We start from the raw sequence: 21592 nt of genomic DNA on the forward strand, positions 1-21592 counted from the left end.
ATGTCATCACCGACCATCATGCACTATGCTGGTTGTCGTCATTGAAGGATCCCTCAGGCCGCCTCGCCCGCTGGGCACTTCGCCTACAGGACTACGATATCCGCGTGCTGTACCGCAACGGACGCCAGCATGCTGACGCCGACGCACTCTCGCGCTCCCCCTTGCCTGACGACAATACTTCCAGCTCAGTGTCTCACAATGCCGTTTCGTCTATCGACATTCAAACCATCGCCACTGAACAGCGCAAGGATCACTGGATTGCCTCACTGATAGCCTTGCTGAGTGATCCATCGGCGACACCATCCACTCGCGCATTGCGTCGTCAAGCGCACCATTTCGCCGTTCGCGACGACCTACTCCACCGACGCAATTACGGCGACGGCCGCCAGTGGCTACTCGTAATACCCCGCAGTCTGCGTTCTGACATATGCGAGTCGTTCCACTCTGACCCGCAGTGTGCACACTCTGGGGTATCGAAAACCTACCACCGCATTCGCCAACGGTACTTTTGGCGAGGGATGTACCGCTACGTGCAGAAGTTCGTTCGCTCCTGCATCGATTGTCAGCGCCGCAAAACTTCAACGCACCTGTCGCCGGCAGGTCTGCAACCTCTACCTTGCCCTGACCGGCCGTTTGGGCGCGTTGGCATCGATTTGTATGGACCACTTCCTCTAACGTCGGCTGGTAACCGCTGGGCCATCGTCGCTGTTGACCACCTTACGCGATACGCCGAAACTGCCGCCCTCCCAGCGGCTACAGCGCGCGATGTTGCCTCCTTCCTGCTGCACCGATTCATGCTGCGCCACGGTCCACCCCAGGAGCTGCTCAGCGATCGAGGTCGTGTCTTCTTGTCCGAAGTCGTCGAAGCCATTCTCAAAGAGTGCAACGTTGTTCACCGGAAAACTACTGCTTACCACCCGCAGACGAATGGCCTCACCGAACGCTTTAACCGCACGCTCGGCGACATGCTCTCGATGTACGTCGCCGCCGATCACTCAAATTGGGATGCCATTCTGCCTTTTGTCACCTACGCCTATAATACCGCCCCGCAGAGCACTACTGGTTTCTCGCCCTTTTTCTTATTGTACGGCAGGGACCCGTCGCACACGATCGACACAATCCTTCCCTACAAGCCGGACCCGTCTGAGTGTGCGCCTATTTCTGCCACAGCAAGACTCGCTGAGGAGTGTCGGGAGCTTGCCAAGACATTTACTACGAATGACCAAGAGCGGCAGAAGAGCATTCGCGGTGACACCACCACTTCTGCGCCCACGTTCCTCCCTGGAGCACTCGTATGGCTCTCGGTCCCTACCACTGCACCTGGCCTCTCTTCAAAACTACTGCCGAAATACGACGGCCCCTACCGTGTCGTCGAACGCACGTCCCCGGTCAACTACGTGATCGAACCCCTTGAACCATCTTCGGACATGCGCCGTCGAGGGCGCGACATTGTCAACGTGGAGCGCCTGAAACCCTACCATGACCCGCTCATAGTGACAAGCAGTTAGGTCGCCAGGCGGCTCCCTTTTCGTACCCGGGGTAATTGTAGCGAAGCGTTGGAAGCCTCTAATGGGTCGCCCTCTCGAGCGCTTACTAGTGGGTCGTCCTCTTCCGCTCTTCTGGGACAGCACGCTCCTCGCGCTCAGAGTCGGCACCCCGCCTTGACTGTCGCAGTCGTTTATCGTCGCCGAGTGCCCGCTAATAAACGTCTTTATAATATATATATATATATATATATTGTAAGGGAAACAAGAAAACCAGAGACAACGCCCGTTCGTGGGCCGGCTGTTCTTATTCTGCTCTTCGTCCTTCTCCTCTTCGCGCTAGCTGTGCATGCGCCCGTGCCCGAGAGCTGTCTTCATTACACTCGGCCACGCTGCGAGCATCGAGTTCTGCCCGAAAGTGGCCCTTCTCTGGCGTTGGTCATTTCTTCGCTGGTGAAAACATTCAGAGGTCCTGGGTGCTGTCCATCACAGGTAGCGCTAATGCTTCTGGCGGGCGCCATTGGCTGCCTCGCGGAGGCCGGTCACGGGTCGGGTGTGGTTGTGGTGGTCGCGACTTGTTCTGCTGTGCTGCCAAACGTTCTGGTGGACGGCACTGGCTGTGTCGAAGTGGTCTCATTGATTGCAGGTCTTCGTGACAACTATCACGTCGCAGTTGATAACAAAGGGCAGGAAATCGTGAATGTAGCACCGCCACTCTCCAGAATGAGCGGGGGCATCTGCGCTGTTCGCGGTGTGTCAACGGGCGACGGGGCGTCTCGCTAGACATCTGCAGCAACGCAGGGCGAGGTTCACGCACTGGCTTATGAGGCAAGTCCTGCTCTTGAGTTAATGCTGATGTACTTGTTCTCGAGCTTGTGGTTCTTACCAAAGCGCCGCGTGCAGTCAAGCCGTCTTGGGCAGAAGCCGTGTCATCATCTGCAAACATGGGCTGCACGACCAGGTCTTCGATGACAATGGCCTTAGGTGGGATAGGCACTTCAGCTTCTTTTAGGGAGACGGTGCTTGGCAAGTGGCGAGCGACCGCACACTCGGCCAATGACTGCGGTGATAGCCCGGGATGATGTGGCTCCTGGTTGTGGACCAAAGCCGGAGTGGTCGTTAGTGTATCGTCACCGGCTGGTTGGGATAAGGCTGATGTCGGCACACGGTGGAAGTCACCAGACGCCTCCAAGCACTCTAGCACTGGCCAGCTTGGGTGGTGGCTCACTGGCTATTGTGGCTTGGAGGCGGTCTTAGTCTCGGACAAGGAAGGTCGTGAAGTTGGTCGCGATGCGGAGTGTGAGTCCTCAGCCGCAAAGCCAATCTTGTGGCCTTTGTCAGTGTCTGTCGCTGGGTGTTCCGCTAAGCTTGCTGTGAAGGAGCTGCACGACACATATTCATCATCGCGGTGTTGCCCCTTAGGAACTCGGTATCTGAGGGAGGGCTCGTTAGTGCAGGGCACAACTGCACCGCCAGGACGGCGCCCTTCACGATCTAGGTCACAGAGGGAGGGCAAGCTGGTGAATGCCCGAGCTGCACCATCGAGGTGGTGTACCTCGCGACTCCCATGTGTGGTAGTGACTCGGTCGGCAGGGAAGGGGTCGCCGTCATGAAAAAGCGGGCGAAAGAGACGTTTCAACTTAGCACACCATTCAGGCCAAGTTCGTTGCCTCATGCCTTCGTAGGCATGCCAGGCCTTGGCGGCATCGCGAAGGTGGTCGATGGCTACTAGCCATTTCTGCTGGTCCGTCCAGGCATGGTGGTCGCCGAGCGAGTTGATGGTCTTGATCCACAGGAAAACGTCGTCCTGGAAGCCGCGAAACACTGGCACTGCCCAAACAGCCGACGATGGTGAAGCGGCAGGTGAGAACCCGGAGTTCAAGAACGACATGCGGTGAAGCTGACGATAGTTCCTCCAGGACACGAAAAAGTTCCCCACCGTTGTCGGTTGAGGCGCCCGAAGAGCCATAGGCGGTGTTCGCAGAGTGCACGGCGGTCTCGGTGCTCACGGCGGCTGGATCCATGGCCAAGGATGCGTGGACGGCGTCCCTTGTCGTGAACAGGGATCACGGCGTCGGGGAAGTGGTGTGGAGCCGTCGAGGAGGCCTAAACGCCGTCCCCGAACGGTGGTTGCAACGGCGGCAGGTTAGTAGGTGCTGAGGAGGCCTGGACGCCGCCCTCAACTCGCGCTTACTGCGGCTGCAAGCTGGCGGGTGCCATGATCGAGGCTCGCGCTTACGGTTCGATGGTCGTAGACTGCGCCATTGTAAGGAGAACAAGAGACAATGCCCGTTCGTGGGCCGGCTGTTCTTATTCTGCTCTTCGTCCTTCTCCTCTATATATATATATATATATACATGTACATCTACGATGCATGACAGCGGCGACGGCAAAAATTAGCCGAGACTGTCCATATAATTGCTATCGCAATAAAAATGTCGTTGCGCAAAACACCATGAGAACCGCAAAACAGATATCTACGGAAACGTCGAGTCGCGCAACGGTGATGCGTATGGTGTTCCACGAGTGGCAAAAAAAGTATGGAAGGTCCACTACTGTGACCCTGAGGACGTGCGTAGCAGGAGCAACCAGCGCTCTCCGTTAGTAGACTTCCAACTGCTACATTTACCTAAGCGTCTATGACGCCAATGTTTGAGGTAGGTATGCAGGGTTTCCACAGCATGACTAGAATCTTGTTAGGGAGATTCGCAAACTTGGTGTGCGACATGTGGGTTACTTTTTGCTGCGCTTCATCGACTTCCTGCTTCTTATAGCAGTTGAAATACGCGTCGTTTGCAACGACTTCCGTCAGGTAGTTTCCCTTATCAGATGTAGCAGCGCAGCGCCAGCGAAGCGTCGGGGGAGGGGAATTCACTCGCTCGGAGAGGCGGTGACGCCCTGTCTTGCTCTGCCCCGGAGTCAGCCGCAAGTTTTCGAAACATTTTTAGTTAATTTAAGCTAATTATTACGATTACTTCTTGGTTATTTCTATTATTTACATTATTTTAGACCTTGTTCGTTCATTTTACCCCGGTTTGAGATGTACGGATGGGCGACAAGCCGGGCCCCTAGAGTGCTCCGCACGTAAAATATTAAGTTTACGCTTTACCGGCTCGCTGCTTTATTCTGCACCATAGGCGTGCGCACGGGGGAGGCGCTCCCCCCACTCACTTAAAAGAGGGAGGTGCAAAATCTTCCCAATACATTGATTTAGTAGGAGGGGGCGCTGCTATGAACCTTCGCCTCCCTTCCTATGAGGAAACCCTGTGCACGCCTATGTTCTGCACCTTCACAATCATCTGACGCCTGCTTACGACGAGGGATGAGTCGTGGTTGAACAGGGCATGCCACTGGAGCCATTTCTCGCACGGTTGCTTTTCTGAGCAACATAGCTCCAAACTAATGCAAATGTTGTCCAATAAAGCATATAATTAATTGGCCTAATACAAAGACTTCCAAATCTATGGTGTGTCTACTCAACACAATGATTTGCACGGTGAAATGTACGATATTTGCTGCAGTTCTCACTTACCACTAAATACATGCTTGGATATATTGCCTGATTTTAAATGAATCGGTTGTTGTTTGCACCGCACGACATTGCCAAACTAATGCTTATCTTGTGTATTTTAACTAAATATTAACAGATCCCTTCTGGTTTCCTAATAGGTCTAACGGGCGTTAGACGCAACGATTATCCGTGGAACTTGCGTTAGTAATATATCCGAATTACTTTGTGGTTTCCCTTTAGTGGAGAAGTTAGACATTTATGTACCGGTTCATATAATAGGCACTGAAACAGTGAGTATACGTGGTTACCTACCTTCATTTTCATGTTTGAAACTGCTTTCTTGGCTTTCTCTGCATATTGCTCGTCTGTGATGATATGCGTGCAGTCACTGTCTTCGGCCTGGTAGCGGAGTTCCCCTGCAGAAAAGTGCCCCCCAATCAAACACCTTGTGAATAAACTTTTCTAATGACATTGAACATGTGTCCGCAATGATTTCCCGGCAACTCGTGCATTCTTCAGCTGATATATACGTAGCGCATACCAGCTCTTTGTGGCCGTGATGTCCTTTTGGCAGTGAAAGCTTGTAACACTGCAGAAACATTGTTTCATCAAAAGGGTAACGTTGCCCAGATGTGAGAGGTTAAAAAAGCGCTTCCATTCTAAGGCTACTGCTTGCAAAAAGTGTCACAAGGTATATCAGTACCCCGCAAGTCGTCAACCGGCAAGCACAGCAATAGTCGAAAAGGATAATCGGCTACGGAACAATAATATCTTCGACATCTTTTGAATGAGTAGGTGTCGTAGAATATTTCAAGAATTGTTTTTTTTGTTCATGATATCATATCACAAAAGTTTCACGACAAATTTGTCCTTAGAGCCCGTTGCGGTGGGCCTAGGCATGCCAGCCCGTCATGCGTGAAGCCATTAGCTCATGAAGGGCCGTCCCGAGCGTGAGCTCTTCAGGACCTCAGTAAAGTTAATGTCATGTCATGCTTAACTATTTAACATTTTAGAGGGCTTTTGTTTTCGTAAGCGAAGGAATGGTCTATTCTTGTGGTGTCTGCAACACCGCGCGCTACATTGAGTCCAGATGACGTTCCTGCATTTCCCTAAGTTGTCATACTTAGAATAACACTTCTTACCAGCCTGCAATTTTCTCAGCATTCTGGCACTTGCTCAAGGGTAACATTAACAAAAAAAGACGTTGCTTATTATTTAGCATGCCGAATAAACTTCTAGCGACTTTCTGTGCCCTATGGTACACTTACAAAAAATACCTCTCTGATAGCATCGTCTTGACCAAACATGGAAAAAGTAATTTTAGGGGCGACGCATCTTAGGGTCTAGGCTTGGCCGTTGTGTGGTGTCCGTGCTCACGGCACATCACCATGTAAATCCCCTAAGAGGTTTAACAGTAGACTAATATCAATCATAATTGTGACAGAACAATGTAAAACACCCAGAAGCACAAACTCTTTACACTAGTCGGCGATTTCAACGTAGACATTATGGACGTTAGGACCTAGCTTTGTCGTCGACGGTCACTGTTCGCTGTCATGGTGATTAAAAAACTGTTGCTATAGTTGAAACTTATGTGTCTATGTGAATAAAAACAAGGTTTACAATAGACGAACAACAATCATAATCGTGACGAAACAATATAAGGCACCTACAAGCACAAACCCTTTATACTAGTCCGCGACTTCAACGTACACATTATGGACTGAACATTGTCGTCGACTCTTTATGTCACTTTATGGCACTTAATTTATATTATATGAGGATCGCTCGGGTAACATATGTGAAGCACAAAAAAAGGTTGAGCAGTAGACTAATATCAATCATAATTGGGACAGAAAAATACAAAACTGCCACAAGCACAAACCTTTGATACTAGTCGGCGATTACAACGTTGACATTATGGACCTTAGGACCTAGCTTCGCCCACTCCTCATCATTCACTTCGTGGAGTTCCTTTTTTTGGTAATGTATTAGGTCACAGAGGTTTGTATACATAAGGCGCGAAAATATAATGCAGCTCATAAACTACAACAAACTTATTTCTATACAGCTTGTTTTTTTATTATTGGACATCCGGTCATCGAGTTTAAGGTGCGATTTGTACTCAATTGCCACTTCATGAAATTCTGGAGCTTTATATAGGAATCGGCCACGGCGTTTCTGCGCACCAGCCACTTCGAAAACACTTCTAAGCGGGTAATATTCATGGTGAGAGTTTATCCAATTTATCCAAGCTGACGGCTTCCCCGCTGATTTTAGAAAATTGCCAATAAAGTCAACGTGCAGAAAAGCAGCAACATTCTCGGTCAATTTCAGACAGGTTGTCTCCGTAGCCTATGGATGCTTAAGAAATGACTCACATTATGCTATGATAAATGAAACGTGGCTTCATTTATAGACAAGTTTTCTGCATTTTACCAAGATATTATAAGAGGAGTTCTCTCTTCTGACTGTTAGAGGGAATACGTGCTGCCAAATATGTAGTTAATACTTATGTTATTACCAAACAGTTTCATTTAAAAGCCCTTGACGCCATTTAATAGTGGTGTTTGATTTGTACGGAGAAAAACCTGCAGGGGCGAAAGGGCGGTTGAACAGGACAATTTGAAAGCGGCCTGTAGGCCTAATTATCAACCGCTATTTTTACATTATTGCGAGATAGTTAATATACGATATATAAGGTACTATATGTTTAGCATTATTAACATGCTGAAGGCTGTAAAGGACTACTACTCTTTACTGCAGAGTTCAAATATTATTCGCTTTACCGCCAGTAAAATCAGTGTCAAACACGAGGCTGAAGTTACAAGCGTAACTATCCACTAGTTAAGAACTGCTCTCAGATGCAAGTCCAGCGGGAAAGCGACCGGGCAATACAGTAGATCAGTCAATGTGATTATAGATGAGGAAGATTTTATGAATAAGAAGCTGCTGACACTCTACTAATTATGCCTTAAAATTTCAAGTGTAGAGACAAAAACGAAAGATTCAGTGTACTGTTTATACGCGATGGGGGTAACGGAAAACGCTTGGGGAAACACCGACCGATCAGCTTTCTTTGAGCATTACACAAAATATTCTGCAATGTAGCTTCGAATAGGATGATACACACACATGACACTAATGAAGGTTGTAGTTGGGTAGATTTTCGGAGCCACAGCTGAAGTTTAGAGTACCCGAAAGTAAGTGTGCCAATAGCTTACGAAAATCAAACATCGGGCGAGTTCCTAGAAATTCATATTCAACAAGTAGCGCAAAACAGGGACACAAAAAGAAAGAGGCGTCGATTTCTGAGAATAAACTTTAGCTTGAAATTTGCGTTCATGTGGTCTTCCCATTTCTTCTTGTATCCCTGTCTTTCGCGCTTCTTGTTCAAAGCGCCAAATTTATAGCCATATGCAATATAAGCCATATTGTGAATAGTTTCGACAATTGAACAGTAAACGATGTCATTCTGAATAATAAAATGATCGAACAATCAGCAGGATTTTTTTTACTTGCTTAATCTTAAAGCAGCAGGTAGGTTGCAAACAAAGGAGTAAATAACTAATAAAAATAATCAAAATTCGCCTACACATAGCCCGCTAGGGAGCTAATAATAACACAAGCTAAGCATTTTTCAGTACAAAGCATTTATTAGGCACATATTGAGAATTTCGATGAATTACTTTCTGTAAATAGTTCTAAAATGCAAACGCACCGGCCATGTATATACAGGCATGTAATACTGGCCATCTGAAGACAGCATGTAAATCTACGGATGTGGAGTCATGGATCGACGAATAGTGCTAGGCCAGGGTCTGTTTCATTTGACCTAGTCGCTAAAATCACTGTAGATAGTGTTTGCTACAGTATTTTTTCAACATTTCAACCAAGAACTCAGTAAGGACAGTAAACGTCGAAGCAGTTTTTCTTGGAGCCGTACAGCGAAGCACATTAGTAGGTTAACAAAATCTGTTGCTGGGATAGTAGTTCAAAGTCATAAACACTGGATAGCGCGGATTTGACAAAAGAAAGGGAAACAACACTGATGCACAGAAGAAGCGCAACAGGACAAGTACTGATGTTCAGCGGCTTGTTCTGAGCGTCAGTGTTGCTTCTCTGTCCTGTGTCGAATCCGCGCTATCCAGTATTTAGGATAGATTAAGAGAGTTACCAAAAATCTAGTCTAGTGTCCCGTAATAAATGTGGTTTTATGTAAACAGTCCAGTTTCATTTTGTTGTGGATCTCTGTTTTTTTTACAGGAACAGTGACACAAAATTTCAAGGTTGAGATGTGGCCTTCCCTCAATAGGTTGGTATGCATAAGATTTGTTCGCGAAGTATAAATTGCGTCCGTTACGTGGAAGGTAATTTATTTCGAGAGCGAGCGGCGTACGAAGGCTCAGCGGGGCGTTCAGCACCATGCGACATCGACACTACTATCACGCGTTCAGCGGGCTCCCAGGCCACGCCCCAGGCACTGAGTGACGATGTGCTAGTTACGATAAATTCAATGATCTCAGTGTTCTCATCATGGTGTCGGCTGCCGGCGACGTATGGCTTAACTTCGATTGTTTGGGAAGGTTCCTCTCAAATCCTGCGCCTTCGCCGTGCCGCTTCGAATGTTTAGTGCCAGCATCTCGTGAAACAGTTGCGCGCTAGTTACACTAGTGGCCTTTCAAGTACACAGGAAGAAGGAATGTCTTTGTCGCGGAGTGCTCCAACGTTCGTTTATAAGAACTTCAAGGTAGGATCTTATTGTAGATTGTATGAGCGGAAAACAGCAGGAACAGAGGCGAAGAACTTGACAGGACAGGCGCTCAACTTACAACTGCAGTTTATTGGAGATTTTTTTCTCACACGAGAGCACAGAATCGCGCATGTGCAACCACCTTATCACTAAAAAGACAAGGCCAACAGGAAGCTTACTTATCCGAACTGATATGTTCCGCGTTTAACTATTTAGATAGGCTATTTCCCTATCGTTCAACGCTACCGAGGCGACACTGATGCACGTGGTTGAGTTTGATTTAATCTGTCCAGCTTCCGTGATCTCCCTGGCCAGTCTGTGTTTTGATTTACAAAGAACATTAGTGCTTGCGAACAGCGGATTACACCCGCAATCTTTGCAGTGAAGAGACAAGTGCGTGCCACCTGCGTGAACCTTCAAAGACGAAGCATGTTCTCTGAGTCTGTCATTTAGACATCGGCCCCTCTGGCCGATGTACACTTTTCCGCAGCTCAGCGGAATTCTGTACACAACTTCCCCGGTACAGGGGACAAATTGCATGGCATGTGTTTTTTGTGCAACTTTTCATGCTCATCTTTCCCTTCACATGATTTTTAACCACGGAGCACAGCTTGCAGGGGGTTTTGAGCACGACGTCAACCCCGTGCTTGCGAACAATCTTCTTCAAATTGTGCGACACAGAATGCACATACGGCATGACAACAATTTTTTCTGTTTTCCTTTTTTCCTGGATGTTGGCAGCACTTGTCCGCTTTAACTTCTGTAACAACGTGCCACCCACCGCAACTAGCATACTGTCAGGGTAACCCGAGCCGATCAGGCGAGTCACTTGCTTGCGGAAGCTATGCTCTATGTTATGCACACACCATTTCTTCAACGTTGTACCAGAGTCATTCAATGCTTCTTATGGTCACGAAACTGCCGCATCAGTTTCATATGGAGCCATCGGCCGCCGCCAGAGGCGCAGCTGTGCTTGAGAGGCGATGCGAACGCTGCTACGCTGGCGTTGTGTGTGGGACAGCCTCGGTGGTTTAGCTTTCTAACTTCCGCAACAGTGGCGTTGCTTTCACACTTTTACTTTTAGCACTCGGCATGCATAAATACATTCCTGAACGAGTTTTCTGTCTTAAAATGAGCACTCGGGAGGAAAAAAAACCAGTATCGGACACGTTATTCGAAGGTCGCAGGTTCGGTCCCTGCTGGCGGCAAGTTATCTTTTCGTCCACTTTACTTTCTTCACATTTATATCCCAATTATTACAAATAACACCCCCTATACTTTCGTTGGCATTACTGTCTGTTAGTTCTCATTATTATTGTGTCTAACAAAGAAAAACGAGCCCTTAAAAGTAATCATCTTTCCTTCAGCTCAAGACATGCAGCTCGCGTTGGTATCAGCCGAAAAAATACGAACATTCGGGGATTAACAAAAAAAAATACCAAGATATAATTACGAACGCCATAGCGGGGGACTTCTGAATGATTTTTGCCACCTAAGGTCAAAATGTGCCTAATTATCAGCGCACTGGTGTTGTTGCGTGTCGACCCCATCAAAATGTGGCCGCTGCGGCCTCGCAAGCTCCTTTCGCCTCAACACTACGACACTACGATAGGTACAGCTTTTTAAAATTTCCTTCAAATTAAGCACCGTGCATTCGCAGCAAAGTGCCAGCGGTGCCAGTTGTAAGCATATGCAAAAATACGAGCTGTTACACGCCCATTCGTGTGGCTACGATGCGGTATAAACAGGGCGTCGGCCATGCTCGCAGCTCTTCACAAGACGACTCACGTGGTCGTTTGCATAGTGGTCGCATTGTCGATGAGCGAGATCGAGGTTGGCGCTTCGTGAGATACGAAGGAAGTCCTTCAAAAATCGTTGGAGTGGCGTCAACCTTCAGCGTTGGTTTGTCGCGTTTCAGGGACGCGGAGTCGCCGTTGATGTTAAAGTTATACGCAGTGACAATGACCGAGGCGTCGAAATAGTTCGCACATACACGTGTATAGTTCGACTCAAAGTTAAAATCGCCACTTTCCTGCCGCGATATGGCCCGCTTCCCTTTCTCGCGCTGCTGCTTGTCTAATGGTAAAGAAAACAACGACACCTTTCTGGTTTCCTTGTAGCCGGAACGGCACCCCGGCGCACACAACATCTGTTAGGCATCCTAGTCCTGAGGCAACGTTTACGCTAACTTAAACATATCATATCCAGCAGCTTGTCTCGCACTGCGCGAGTATCTCAATACGCGGACGGCGCAGACGGTCGCCCCTGTGGCGCAGCGGCGGCGCGTTGCGTCATTTTAGAGCAGCGTATGAAGCTCGCCCATAGCGTGACGGCGCAGTTTCGTGACCATAAAGAGAATTGAATGACTCTGGTTGTACTAAGGCAGGAAATAGCAATAGCTCTTTTTACGAGCTTACTGTGTGATGAATCATATTGTCACGTGGTCGTGACGTCGACGAAGACAGCAGTCAGCACGTCCGAGATGAAACTGTTTATTTGGCCGAACTTGTGGCCGGGAAACTGAGTCAAACTACAGCAATACGCTGATAGCGGCGAACAGAGCGTCGACCGTCGATCAAGTGACAAGCAGTCAAGCGCGTCGGCTTTTATACAGGCGCTATCGAATTTTCCAGCGATATCGCTGTTGGCGGCGTTATCTCTCGACAAAGCTGGAACATTCTCGTGCGGCACGCAATCTTAACGGATTGTTCCAAAACAATCGCGAAGCTTCCTACACATCACGGCGAGGCCTGCGCAGCGCGTTACCCACAGTCTGTGTGGGGGAAGCTTCAACTCACGAAATATAAGACTCGCGACAATATGGTAACAGATATTTCTAGGACCTTCGCGAAAATTCCCAGCAAACATGGTCAACTCGATTAAAAAACAAGGTAACATCTAAAAGCTGCAAAGCATCATTGGCTAGTTGTTCATGAGTGAATGATAATGACCCTGCACATTTTTTAAAACAATCTAAAACGTCGTTGGCAACAGATGTGTGGACAAGTTATGCGTTATGTTCAAAAATACTAGAAAGTCGTCAACATATATGTAGACTATGACTACAGATTGTGCCACAAGCTCGGCTTGAAGTTGCCTGTGAAATTTTGCTAAAAATAATTTACAGAGCACTGGAGCCACACAGGAACCATTGCATATGCCTTTGTTTTGGACCCAAGCTCAGATTTTTAAATTTCACCATGGTCGCGCACAAGTAACAATGTAGAAACTCTAAGAAATTTTCTACATTAATTAAAACATTATTTTGAAAGGTCACTACACCGAAGGAATCAATGGTTTCCCTTACAGCTAAAAACAGTTCTTCTTGCGGGATCGAATAAAACAATTCTTCTACGTCGACTGATATTCCGTAATTAGCTCCAAGCAGACCTAACGACAAGTCTTTCATTAAAATGTCCGAACACTTCAGTGTGAAGGGGTCAACCGGTGCCAATAAGTTTTGGTGTCGTTGCCGGTACGAGCTGACGATGTACTGCCAACATCCCCTTTCTGTGACAATGGCTCGCAGAGGACACATGACCTTGTGGGTCTTGGCCGAAAAGAACACATCGAGAACGTCACCCTTGCAAGACTTCACAGCTTTGGAGAGGCTTTCCAGTCCCATGTCCGATAGGAGCTCTGTTGCTCTTGATTTCGCCTTGGCGAGAGACCCGCAAACTGTTTTAAAATTCTTCTATATTGCTAATTTCGCTTTTTCTTTGAAGAGTTGTTCAGGCATTACGGCAAACCCACCTTCTTTGTCGCTCTGTAAGATTTCGTCAAGAGCAAATGAGCTCCTATCGGACATGGGACTGGAAAGCCTCTCCAAAGCTGTGAAGTCTTGCAAGGGTGACGTTCTCGATGTGTTCTTTTCGGCCAAGACCCACAAGGTCATGTGTCCCATGCGAGCCATTGTCACGGAAAGGGGATGTTGGCAGCACATCGTCAGCTCTTACCTGCAACGACACCTAAACTTATTGGCACCGGGCAGGGCTGGGAAGTATCGTGATACAAGAGTATCGCGATAGTATTTCAGAGATACTTTTGAGTATCTGTATTTTTGTATCGAGATACATTTGAAAAATGTATTTGTTTCTCAGTAGTGGAATACCTTTACGATGTATCGTTTGCATCGCGATACTATGCAGGACACTGGTATCTCGTTACATTTTTTTTGTGTCGGAAATGAGTTGAGGCGTGTTTCCAAGGGGGGAATGACGTTTCTTTTTGTTTGTTTTTGTGCCAAGACAAGCAAAGGCGCACCGCCGGTCGCCGACAGAAAGGGCGGCAATGCTTTCCCCTCAAGCACAGATTGGTCCATGTGGTAAAGCGCGCGACGCCACAGACGGCAGAATCGCGGAGGCAGTGTTGTCGGCCTCTGCCGACGAAAGTCGCTGTCTCTCAAGGCCAGTGCAGCACGCCTAATTTTTTTCGGGTGGCAAGCCATTAATTACTTCGTGACCCCCCGCGCGGATACCGCCTTGGAACAGAGGATTTGCAATGCTTCGCGTGCGTTCAGTGCTTAAAGGGGCCCTGCAACACCTTTCTTAGTTATATTAGAATAGTCTCATTATTGACGTATGACTCTTCACGAGTCATATGCCGCAAAAATTTTTCGAATCCGTCAAGTCTAAGTGGTGCTACCAAATTTCAGAGATCACGTTCCGCAGCTTTCTCCCTCAACTCAACGCAGCGAGCGCGCGGAAAGCTGCGCGCGGCGTGAAGGGAGGGAGGGACGGCGGAGGTGCAAGGAGGCGATGTCAGCGCCGGCCATGGCGCCGGCGGCATTTTTTTTTTCATTTTTTTCTCTCTGGTGTCTCGGCGCAACCACGTGGCGCAACCACGCCGCTCGACGACGACCGCGCGAGCCACTTCCGGTCGGCTCGCGCGGTCGTCGTCGAGTGGCGGAGCCCATGGCACCGTGTATCGCGCGTGCTTGAAAACTGCGAGTCGGTTTGGTAATGTTGGGTGTGCACCTCGAACTGCCGTAGTGTTTTCATCGCTCTGCCAACCATGGACGCAAACTTGCGTGCGCGTTTGGAACGAATGACAGCTGAGATGGGTTTCGACCCACACTCCGATACACCGCCTCTTCGCACTGCTCGCGCTTGAATCGTATTCAACACGGCAAGCTGCGTGCACCATTCTCCCAGTGGCGGTACTTCGATGCTGTTTGCTCTTCGAATGCGGGCGCACAGCGAGTGCGGGCTGACAACAAAGAACTACAGACTAGAAGAAAGGATCGTGGGGCATCGGGCCGGCGCGGACCCATCCCCCGGCTGTCTGCAGCTACCGTGAAAATGCGAATCTGCTTGGTTGCTGTGTCGCGGTTTCTCGGGAACCTGAGACTACGGGGAGGATACGCCGAGGTACGGCTCGATGACATACTGAACAGACAGCGAACGGGACTCTCGCCATACAGCGAACACAGATATCCTAAGCTAGCCGGCGCCAGCATTGTCATCGGAGAAATGCTGCACCGCTGCCTCGGTCGGTCGTGAGAACGTGCCGACGATGCAGTTTCCAGCTGACGAGGCAACACTCGAACGGCTGCCACTCTCAACGGCAACCGGCGATGGTCAAAAGCACAGAATTTTTTTTATTTATTTATTTATTTACAAATACTGCAGGCCCTACTCGGGCCCAAGCAGGAGTGGGAACAGCATTAATATAAACAATAACAACAATACTGATTACAACAGTCGCTAAATTACCGGTAAAGCAAACGCAAACTACAATCAACATATGCTTCGCAATTCCAAACACACAACATTATAACAGTGATAAAACATGCACATACAACAATTCAACACATGAGGTAAATTCTCTATACATAAAAAAATGAACGTGGGAGTCAACTGCCAACATAGCTGTTCAGCATAACATAGCTTTACATGTCAAACGAAAGGTTATTTAAAAACTGAACAAACGATTCTGTTGTATTAGCGTTAACTACTTCTTCGGGTAATTTATTCCATAGTGATATTGCATGCGGAAAAAGGGAATGCTGGTGTATTTTAAGATTACTAAATGGCTGTTTAACGGTTTTGTTGTGGTTTGTACGACCCGACCGCATGGGGGGCTCAGTTAAGTAACTTTCACGAGGAATTTTATAGTGACCGTGGTACAGCTGAATAGTACAGAGTACAGAGTACAGAGAAATATTCACGATTTCGGCACTGCACATGGTGAAGAAAACGCAACCACGCAACTACGAGCAGACGAGCTGTCGGCGAGACCGGAAGTGGTAATATTAATGTTTGTTCGGTGTTTTAACGGCATAACACAATATAAACATACATATTATCTACTTATTGAATTCAAAATTAACAACTAAGGTAATAATGAGGGTGTTATCGTGATTAAAACATCAGCCAATGGTGGAACTGCCGACAATCGCGTCATATATTGCGGACTAATACATCATTTGTCGAGAGAAGAGGGAGCGATTTTCAGCTGACTTTGAGAATTTATTGTAAATTCCAGGCCGCTCGCTTCGCTATAATATTTGGCTCGCGTGTTCTCGGGAGCCTCGACTACCGATTGGCGGCGCTTTTTGACCCTGCTCAAAAAGTGTTGCAGGGCCCCTTTAAAGCGGCTGCCCTTCCAAAAGCACTTCCCGTAGTTGCGGCGGAAGTGACTAGAAGAACGCTATCTTTTTCGCACTTTCAGCCACCTCGCCACATGGCAGGGTGCGTTCCTAATTGGTTACAAGCGTGAAACGGTCTTTTGTACCAGGCTCTCCCACCACCGGAGCCGACTTTGCCTCTTGCGGCTTGCTGAAATGAGAGTTTTTGTGCTGGGGACCCAGAGCCACCTGCGTACGCACGCTCTTGCGTTCCTTTGTACTCCCAGCCGCATCCACGGAGAGTACAAAAGAGCGCAACGGCCCGCGCGCCCCCAAGCCCGCGGGAACCCAGCAATAAAAGAGTGACCCTTTCGGCCCAGGCGACGAGTGCTCGTTGTAGTTTCTGATGGGGCGCTCTGAGCAGCTGTCGCTGTTTCCACGTCTGTTTAGAGAGCTGGCAGGAGCGACTTGGGGAGGGCTTAAACCCTCTCACCCCCAAAGAACGTGATATTAGGAAGCCAATGTCTGAATTGTGCTGTATTTACATATTGGGCTCCATTGCACATAGGCAATTATGGCCGGCCTACATGGGCAGCGGAATTCTCAGCCGTCTGACCCGGCGCCGACCGGGCCAGACGGCTGAGGATTTCGAAGATGGGGACCGACTTGGGCTTCTGAGCGGTCAGAACAACCCCACGTCAGGGCCGAAGTGTTTCGGTATCTAGATGACCCGAGAAGAGATATGGCCTGCTGCAGGCCTATCCGGCTATGAAGGATGTATTTATTTACTATAACACGAATTTGTGATCGTCTGCAGCGGTAGAGACTTTTTCTCTTTCGCGAGTCTTGCTCTGAGGCCGAACTGACGCTGTCTAGAAGACAACCTATTTGAGATGCTCTCACAGCAAGCTTCTCAGCAAAGCAGATTTTATGTGCAAAATAAATGTATACTTTTTCTCATTTCACTGGTGTTCATTAGTGATTAGTGATTTGCTTAAACAATGCTATTTCTAGCAGAGATCTCTTTTGTTTTCACCAAGTGTGTCGATTTCGGTGTCCAATGCTTGTTACTGTTGCTGTGAAATAGTGTACTTTTATTGCAATTGATACGTGCGATTATGTCATTATTACTCATTATGTACATTGTAAACCCCCGGTAATGTCTTAATGGCGCTGAAGGTACTGAAATAAATAAATGAACTGAAAGTTTCAATGCGCTCCAACTTTATTTACAACATTATGCTGCACTTATAAATGTGTTTGCGGAGTATGAGCATCCTTGACATAAAAAAAAGTATTCCAGTATCTGTATTGCTGTATTCCGGAATACTTTTTCGTCTTATTGCGAAAGTATCGCTGAAATATCCCGTTACGGTAAAGGAAAATGTATCTCAGTATCTGTATTTTAGGCTTCCAGACCATGTATTTCGATATCTGTATTATGGAATACTTTTCCGAGTATCTCTGCCCAGCCCTGGCACCGGGTTACCCCTTCAAACTGAAGTGTACGGACATTATAGTGCAAGACTTTTCGTTAGGTCTGCTTGGAGCTGATTACAGAATATCAGTCGACGTAGAGGAATTGTTTGATTCTATCCCGCACGACGAACTGTTTTCAGCTGTTCGGGAAACCATTGAATCTTTCGGTGTAGTGACCTTTCAAAATAATGCTTTAATAAATGTAGAAAATTTCTTAGAGCTTCTACATTGCTACTTGTGCGCGACCATGGTGAACTTTGAAAATGTGACCTTGGTCCAAAAGAAAGGCATATGCATTGGTTCCTGTGTGGCTCCAGTGCTCTGTGAAATATTTTTAGCAAAAATTGACAGGCAACTTCAGGCCGAGCTTGTGGCTCAATCTGTAGTCAAAGTCTACAGATATGTTGACGACTTTCTAGTATTTTTGAACGTGACGGATAACTTGTCACCTACATCTGTTGCCAACCACGTTTTATATTGTGTTAAAAAATGTGCAGGTTCATTATAATTCACTCATGAACAACCAGCCAATGATGCTTTGCAGTTTTTAGATGTTACCTTGTTTTTTATTCGAGTTGACCATGTTTGCTGGGCATTTTCGCCAAGGTCCTACAAAGACCTGTTACCATATTGCCGCGAGTCTTATATTTCATGAGTTGAAGCTTGACCCACAAAGACTGTGGGCAACGCGCTGCGCAGGCCTCGCCGTGATGTGTAGGATGCTTCGCGATTGTTTTGGAACAATCCGTTAAGATTGCGCGCCGCACGAGAATGTTCCAGCTTTGTCGAGAGATAACGCCGCCAACAGCGATATCGCTGGAAAATTCGATAGCGCCTGTATAAAAGCCTACGCGCTTGACTGCTTGTCAGTTGATCGACGGTCGACGCTCTGTTCGCCGCTATCAGCGTATTGCTGTAGTTTGACTCAGTTTCCCGGCCACAAGTTCGGCCAAATAAACAGTTTCATCTCGGACGTGCTGACTGCTGTCTTCGTCGACGTCACGACCACGTGACAATATGATTCATCACACAGTAAGCTCGTAAAAAGAGCTATTGCTATTTCCTGCCTTAGTACAACGTTGAAGAAATGGTGTGTGCATAACATAGAGCATAGCTTCCGCAAGCAAGTGACTCGCCTGCTCGGCTCGGGTTACCCTGACAGTCTGCTAGTTGCGGTGGGTGGCACTTCGTTACAGAAGTTAAAGCGGACAAGTGCTGCCAACATCCAGGAAAAAAGGAAAACAAAAAAATTGTTGTCATGCCGTATGTGCACTCTGTGTCGCACAATTTGAAGAAGATTGGTCGCAAGCACGGGGTTGACGTCGTGCTCAGAACCCCCTGCAAACTGGCCAAGCTGTGCTCCGTGGTTAAAAATCACGTGAAGGGAATGATGAACATGAAAGGTTGCACAAAAAACATATGCCATGCAATTTGTCCCCTGTACCGGGGAGGTTGTGTACAGAATTCCGCTGAGCTGCGGAAAAGTGTACATCGGCCAGACGGGCCGATGTCTAAATGACAGACTCAGAGAACATGCTTCGTCTTTGAAGGTTCTCGCAGGTGGCACGCACTTGTCTCTTCACTGCAAAGATTGCGGGTGTAATCCGCTGTTCGCAAGTACTAATGTTCTTTGTAAATCAAAACACTGACTGGCCAGGGAGATCACGGAAGCTGGACAGATTAAAGCAAACTCAACCACGTGCATCAGTGTCGCCTCGGTAGCGTTGAACGATAGGGAAATAGCCTATCTAAATAGTTAAAGCGCGGAACATATCAGTTCGGATAAGTAAGCTTCCTGTTGGCCTTGTCTTTCTAGTGATAAGGTGGTTGCACATGCGCGATTCTGTGCTATCGTGTGAGAAAAAATCTCCAATAAACTGCAGTTGTAAGTTGAGCGCCTGTCCTCTCAATTTCTTCGCTTCTGTTCCTGCTGTTTTCCGCTCACACAATCTACAATAAGATCCTACCTGGAAGTTCTTATAAACGAACGTTGGAGCACTCCGTGACAAAGACATTCCTTCTTCCTGTGTACTTTAAAGGCCACTGGTGTAAGTCGCGCGCAACTCTTTCACGAGATGCCGGCACATAATGCAGTTGAGATCATCGCTCCCAATTATCACACACTGACAAGCAAGCGACTAAACATTCGAAGCGGCACGGCGAAGACGCAGAGGTGAAATAAGGTGAGCCCGGCGTAATAGAAGAACCGGCAGACGCGAATGAAATTCTGAGCAGTGCGGAAGTATTTAACCTCTAATAAACCGTCGAATAAATGTCTGTTGTAGTTAGCTACAAGACTGGTTATTTTTGTGGACAAGATAGAAGCGCCTGTGCTCTCCATAACGTTTCTTCCTGTTCCGTGTTCTTACCATCCAATATGGCCCAAGCGTGCGTCGCCAGGTGCCTCCTTGTCGCTGCTCGGACAGGCACTGATTTCAGAATCGCTGCTTTGCAGAGGATCGAAGCGAAAATGATTCACGACATCGCGAATGGCAGCGATTCCATATTCCTCAGTGTTTTCTTTGTCACAGGTAGACAGCGATGACAGCGGTGATGATGATGGTGACGGCACGCTGCGTGCCTAGCAGACGAAAGGTCAGCTCAAACTCGTGTCACCGTTTTGTGTGGCCACGTAATATGATGGGCTTTCGTGACGTGACCGCAGGAGGTGACGGCGCGGCAGCGCTGCCAGCGCTGGAAATTGGCTGGCTTGGCACCCGTTTAGAATACCTGCTTGATGTTTTTCATACTAATCAGTATTACAGATATTTATTCGTCCATCCTTTGCATTATCAGTAGCAAATCGTTACTAGTGCGTCGATAACTACACGTAGGCGCAGAAAATGCGAGATGCGTAAAGTTGACGTCACTGCTCCTTTAAGTTCAGTCGAGAACATGCGCTATGCAACACAGTTAAAAATTGGTTCGTTGCGTCGGCAACGATGGTGGGCAGGCTGAGCAGTGTGGCACTGAAGCATTTTCCAACATGCCCATAACATCGTCACTCCATCTTTACAGACGCGCCGCGCGTTGCGTTGAGCACCTCGATGCGTGCCAGCCCACTGGTGGGAGGGGGATATGCCTACGCCTTGCTTGACGCAAAATAAGAGCTTGGAAACCATAGAGCTTAGGAAACACAATATAGGAATTTATCCCCATTCGACATTTTGCAATCAATGCGACACTGTCGCAACCTCTACACAGCAATTTGTTTACGTACTTTCAGTGAGCGATGTCTTGGCTAACACAACCGTGGCTCCAGCCAGGATGCAGCCGTACATGACTAGTAAATTCTCCACTCCGTTGTTGAGGTGAACGCAGATCCGGTCTCCAGGAAGCAAGCCATACTGTTGCAGACCCACAGCGTAGCGTTCCATTCCAGCCAACAACTTAGCTCGTGTAAGGCTGACGCCATCGCTAACCTGCACGTATCAATAAAAAAATGAAAGAAATTTGACGGACAATTACGACAGTGCCTGCGAATTCTGAGAGCAGCTATTTAGGTGCTTTGATTCGTCGACGGGTTGAGGCACGACTTCCTCGTTTACTTGGAGACCTCGGAAGGCAGCGATTAGGCGCGTTGCACAACAGCTGCCGCAGACAGGCCTCCCTTCATGCAGGGCTTTATTTCCATATATGATATCGGCAAGCGCCCTCGCCGCATATCTTAGTGATGGCGCCGTCGACGACGGCGCCAAGGGTTCCGCGGCGGCCACCCGCCGCGGAACTCTTGGTATCGCTGCTGTCGATGCCTCCTGCTTGCGCTCTCCTCGCTATCACCATATTTCATCCTCCGC

General features: G+C 48.0%; 1 protein-coding gene across 2 annotated transcripts in view; it reads right to left on the reverse strand.

Moving 5' to 3' along the window:
* Positions 1-21212, reverse strand: part of LOC119383934 (uncharacterized) — an 86312-nt gene extending 65100 nt beyond the window's left edge. For both annotated transcript variants that reach the window (XM_037652210.2, XM_049412718.1), the window contains exons 1-2: positions 21016-21212; positions 5308-5411 (exon numbers count right to left, since the gene is read on the reverse strand). In XM_037652210.2, the coding sequence (XP_037508138.2) occupies positions 5308-5411; positions 21016-21172 (261 nt within the window). In that variant the 5' untranslated portion in view covers positions 21173-21212. The remainder of the gene's footprint in view (positions 1-5307; positions 5412-21015) is intronic.
* Between the last annotated feature and the right edge of the window lie 380 nt (positions 21213-21592).

This window comes from Rhipicephalus sanguineus, chromosome 2 (assembly GCF_013339695.2).
Source record: "Rhipicephalus sanguineus isolate Rsan-2018 chromosome 2, BIME_Rsan_1.4, whole genome shotgun sequence".
Taxonomy (NCBI): domain Eukaryota; kingdom Metazoa; phylum Arthropoda; class Arachnida; order Ixodida; family Ixodidae; genus Rhipicephalus; species Rhipicephalus sanguineus.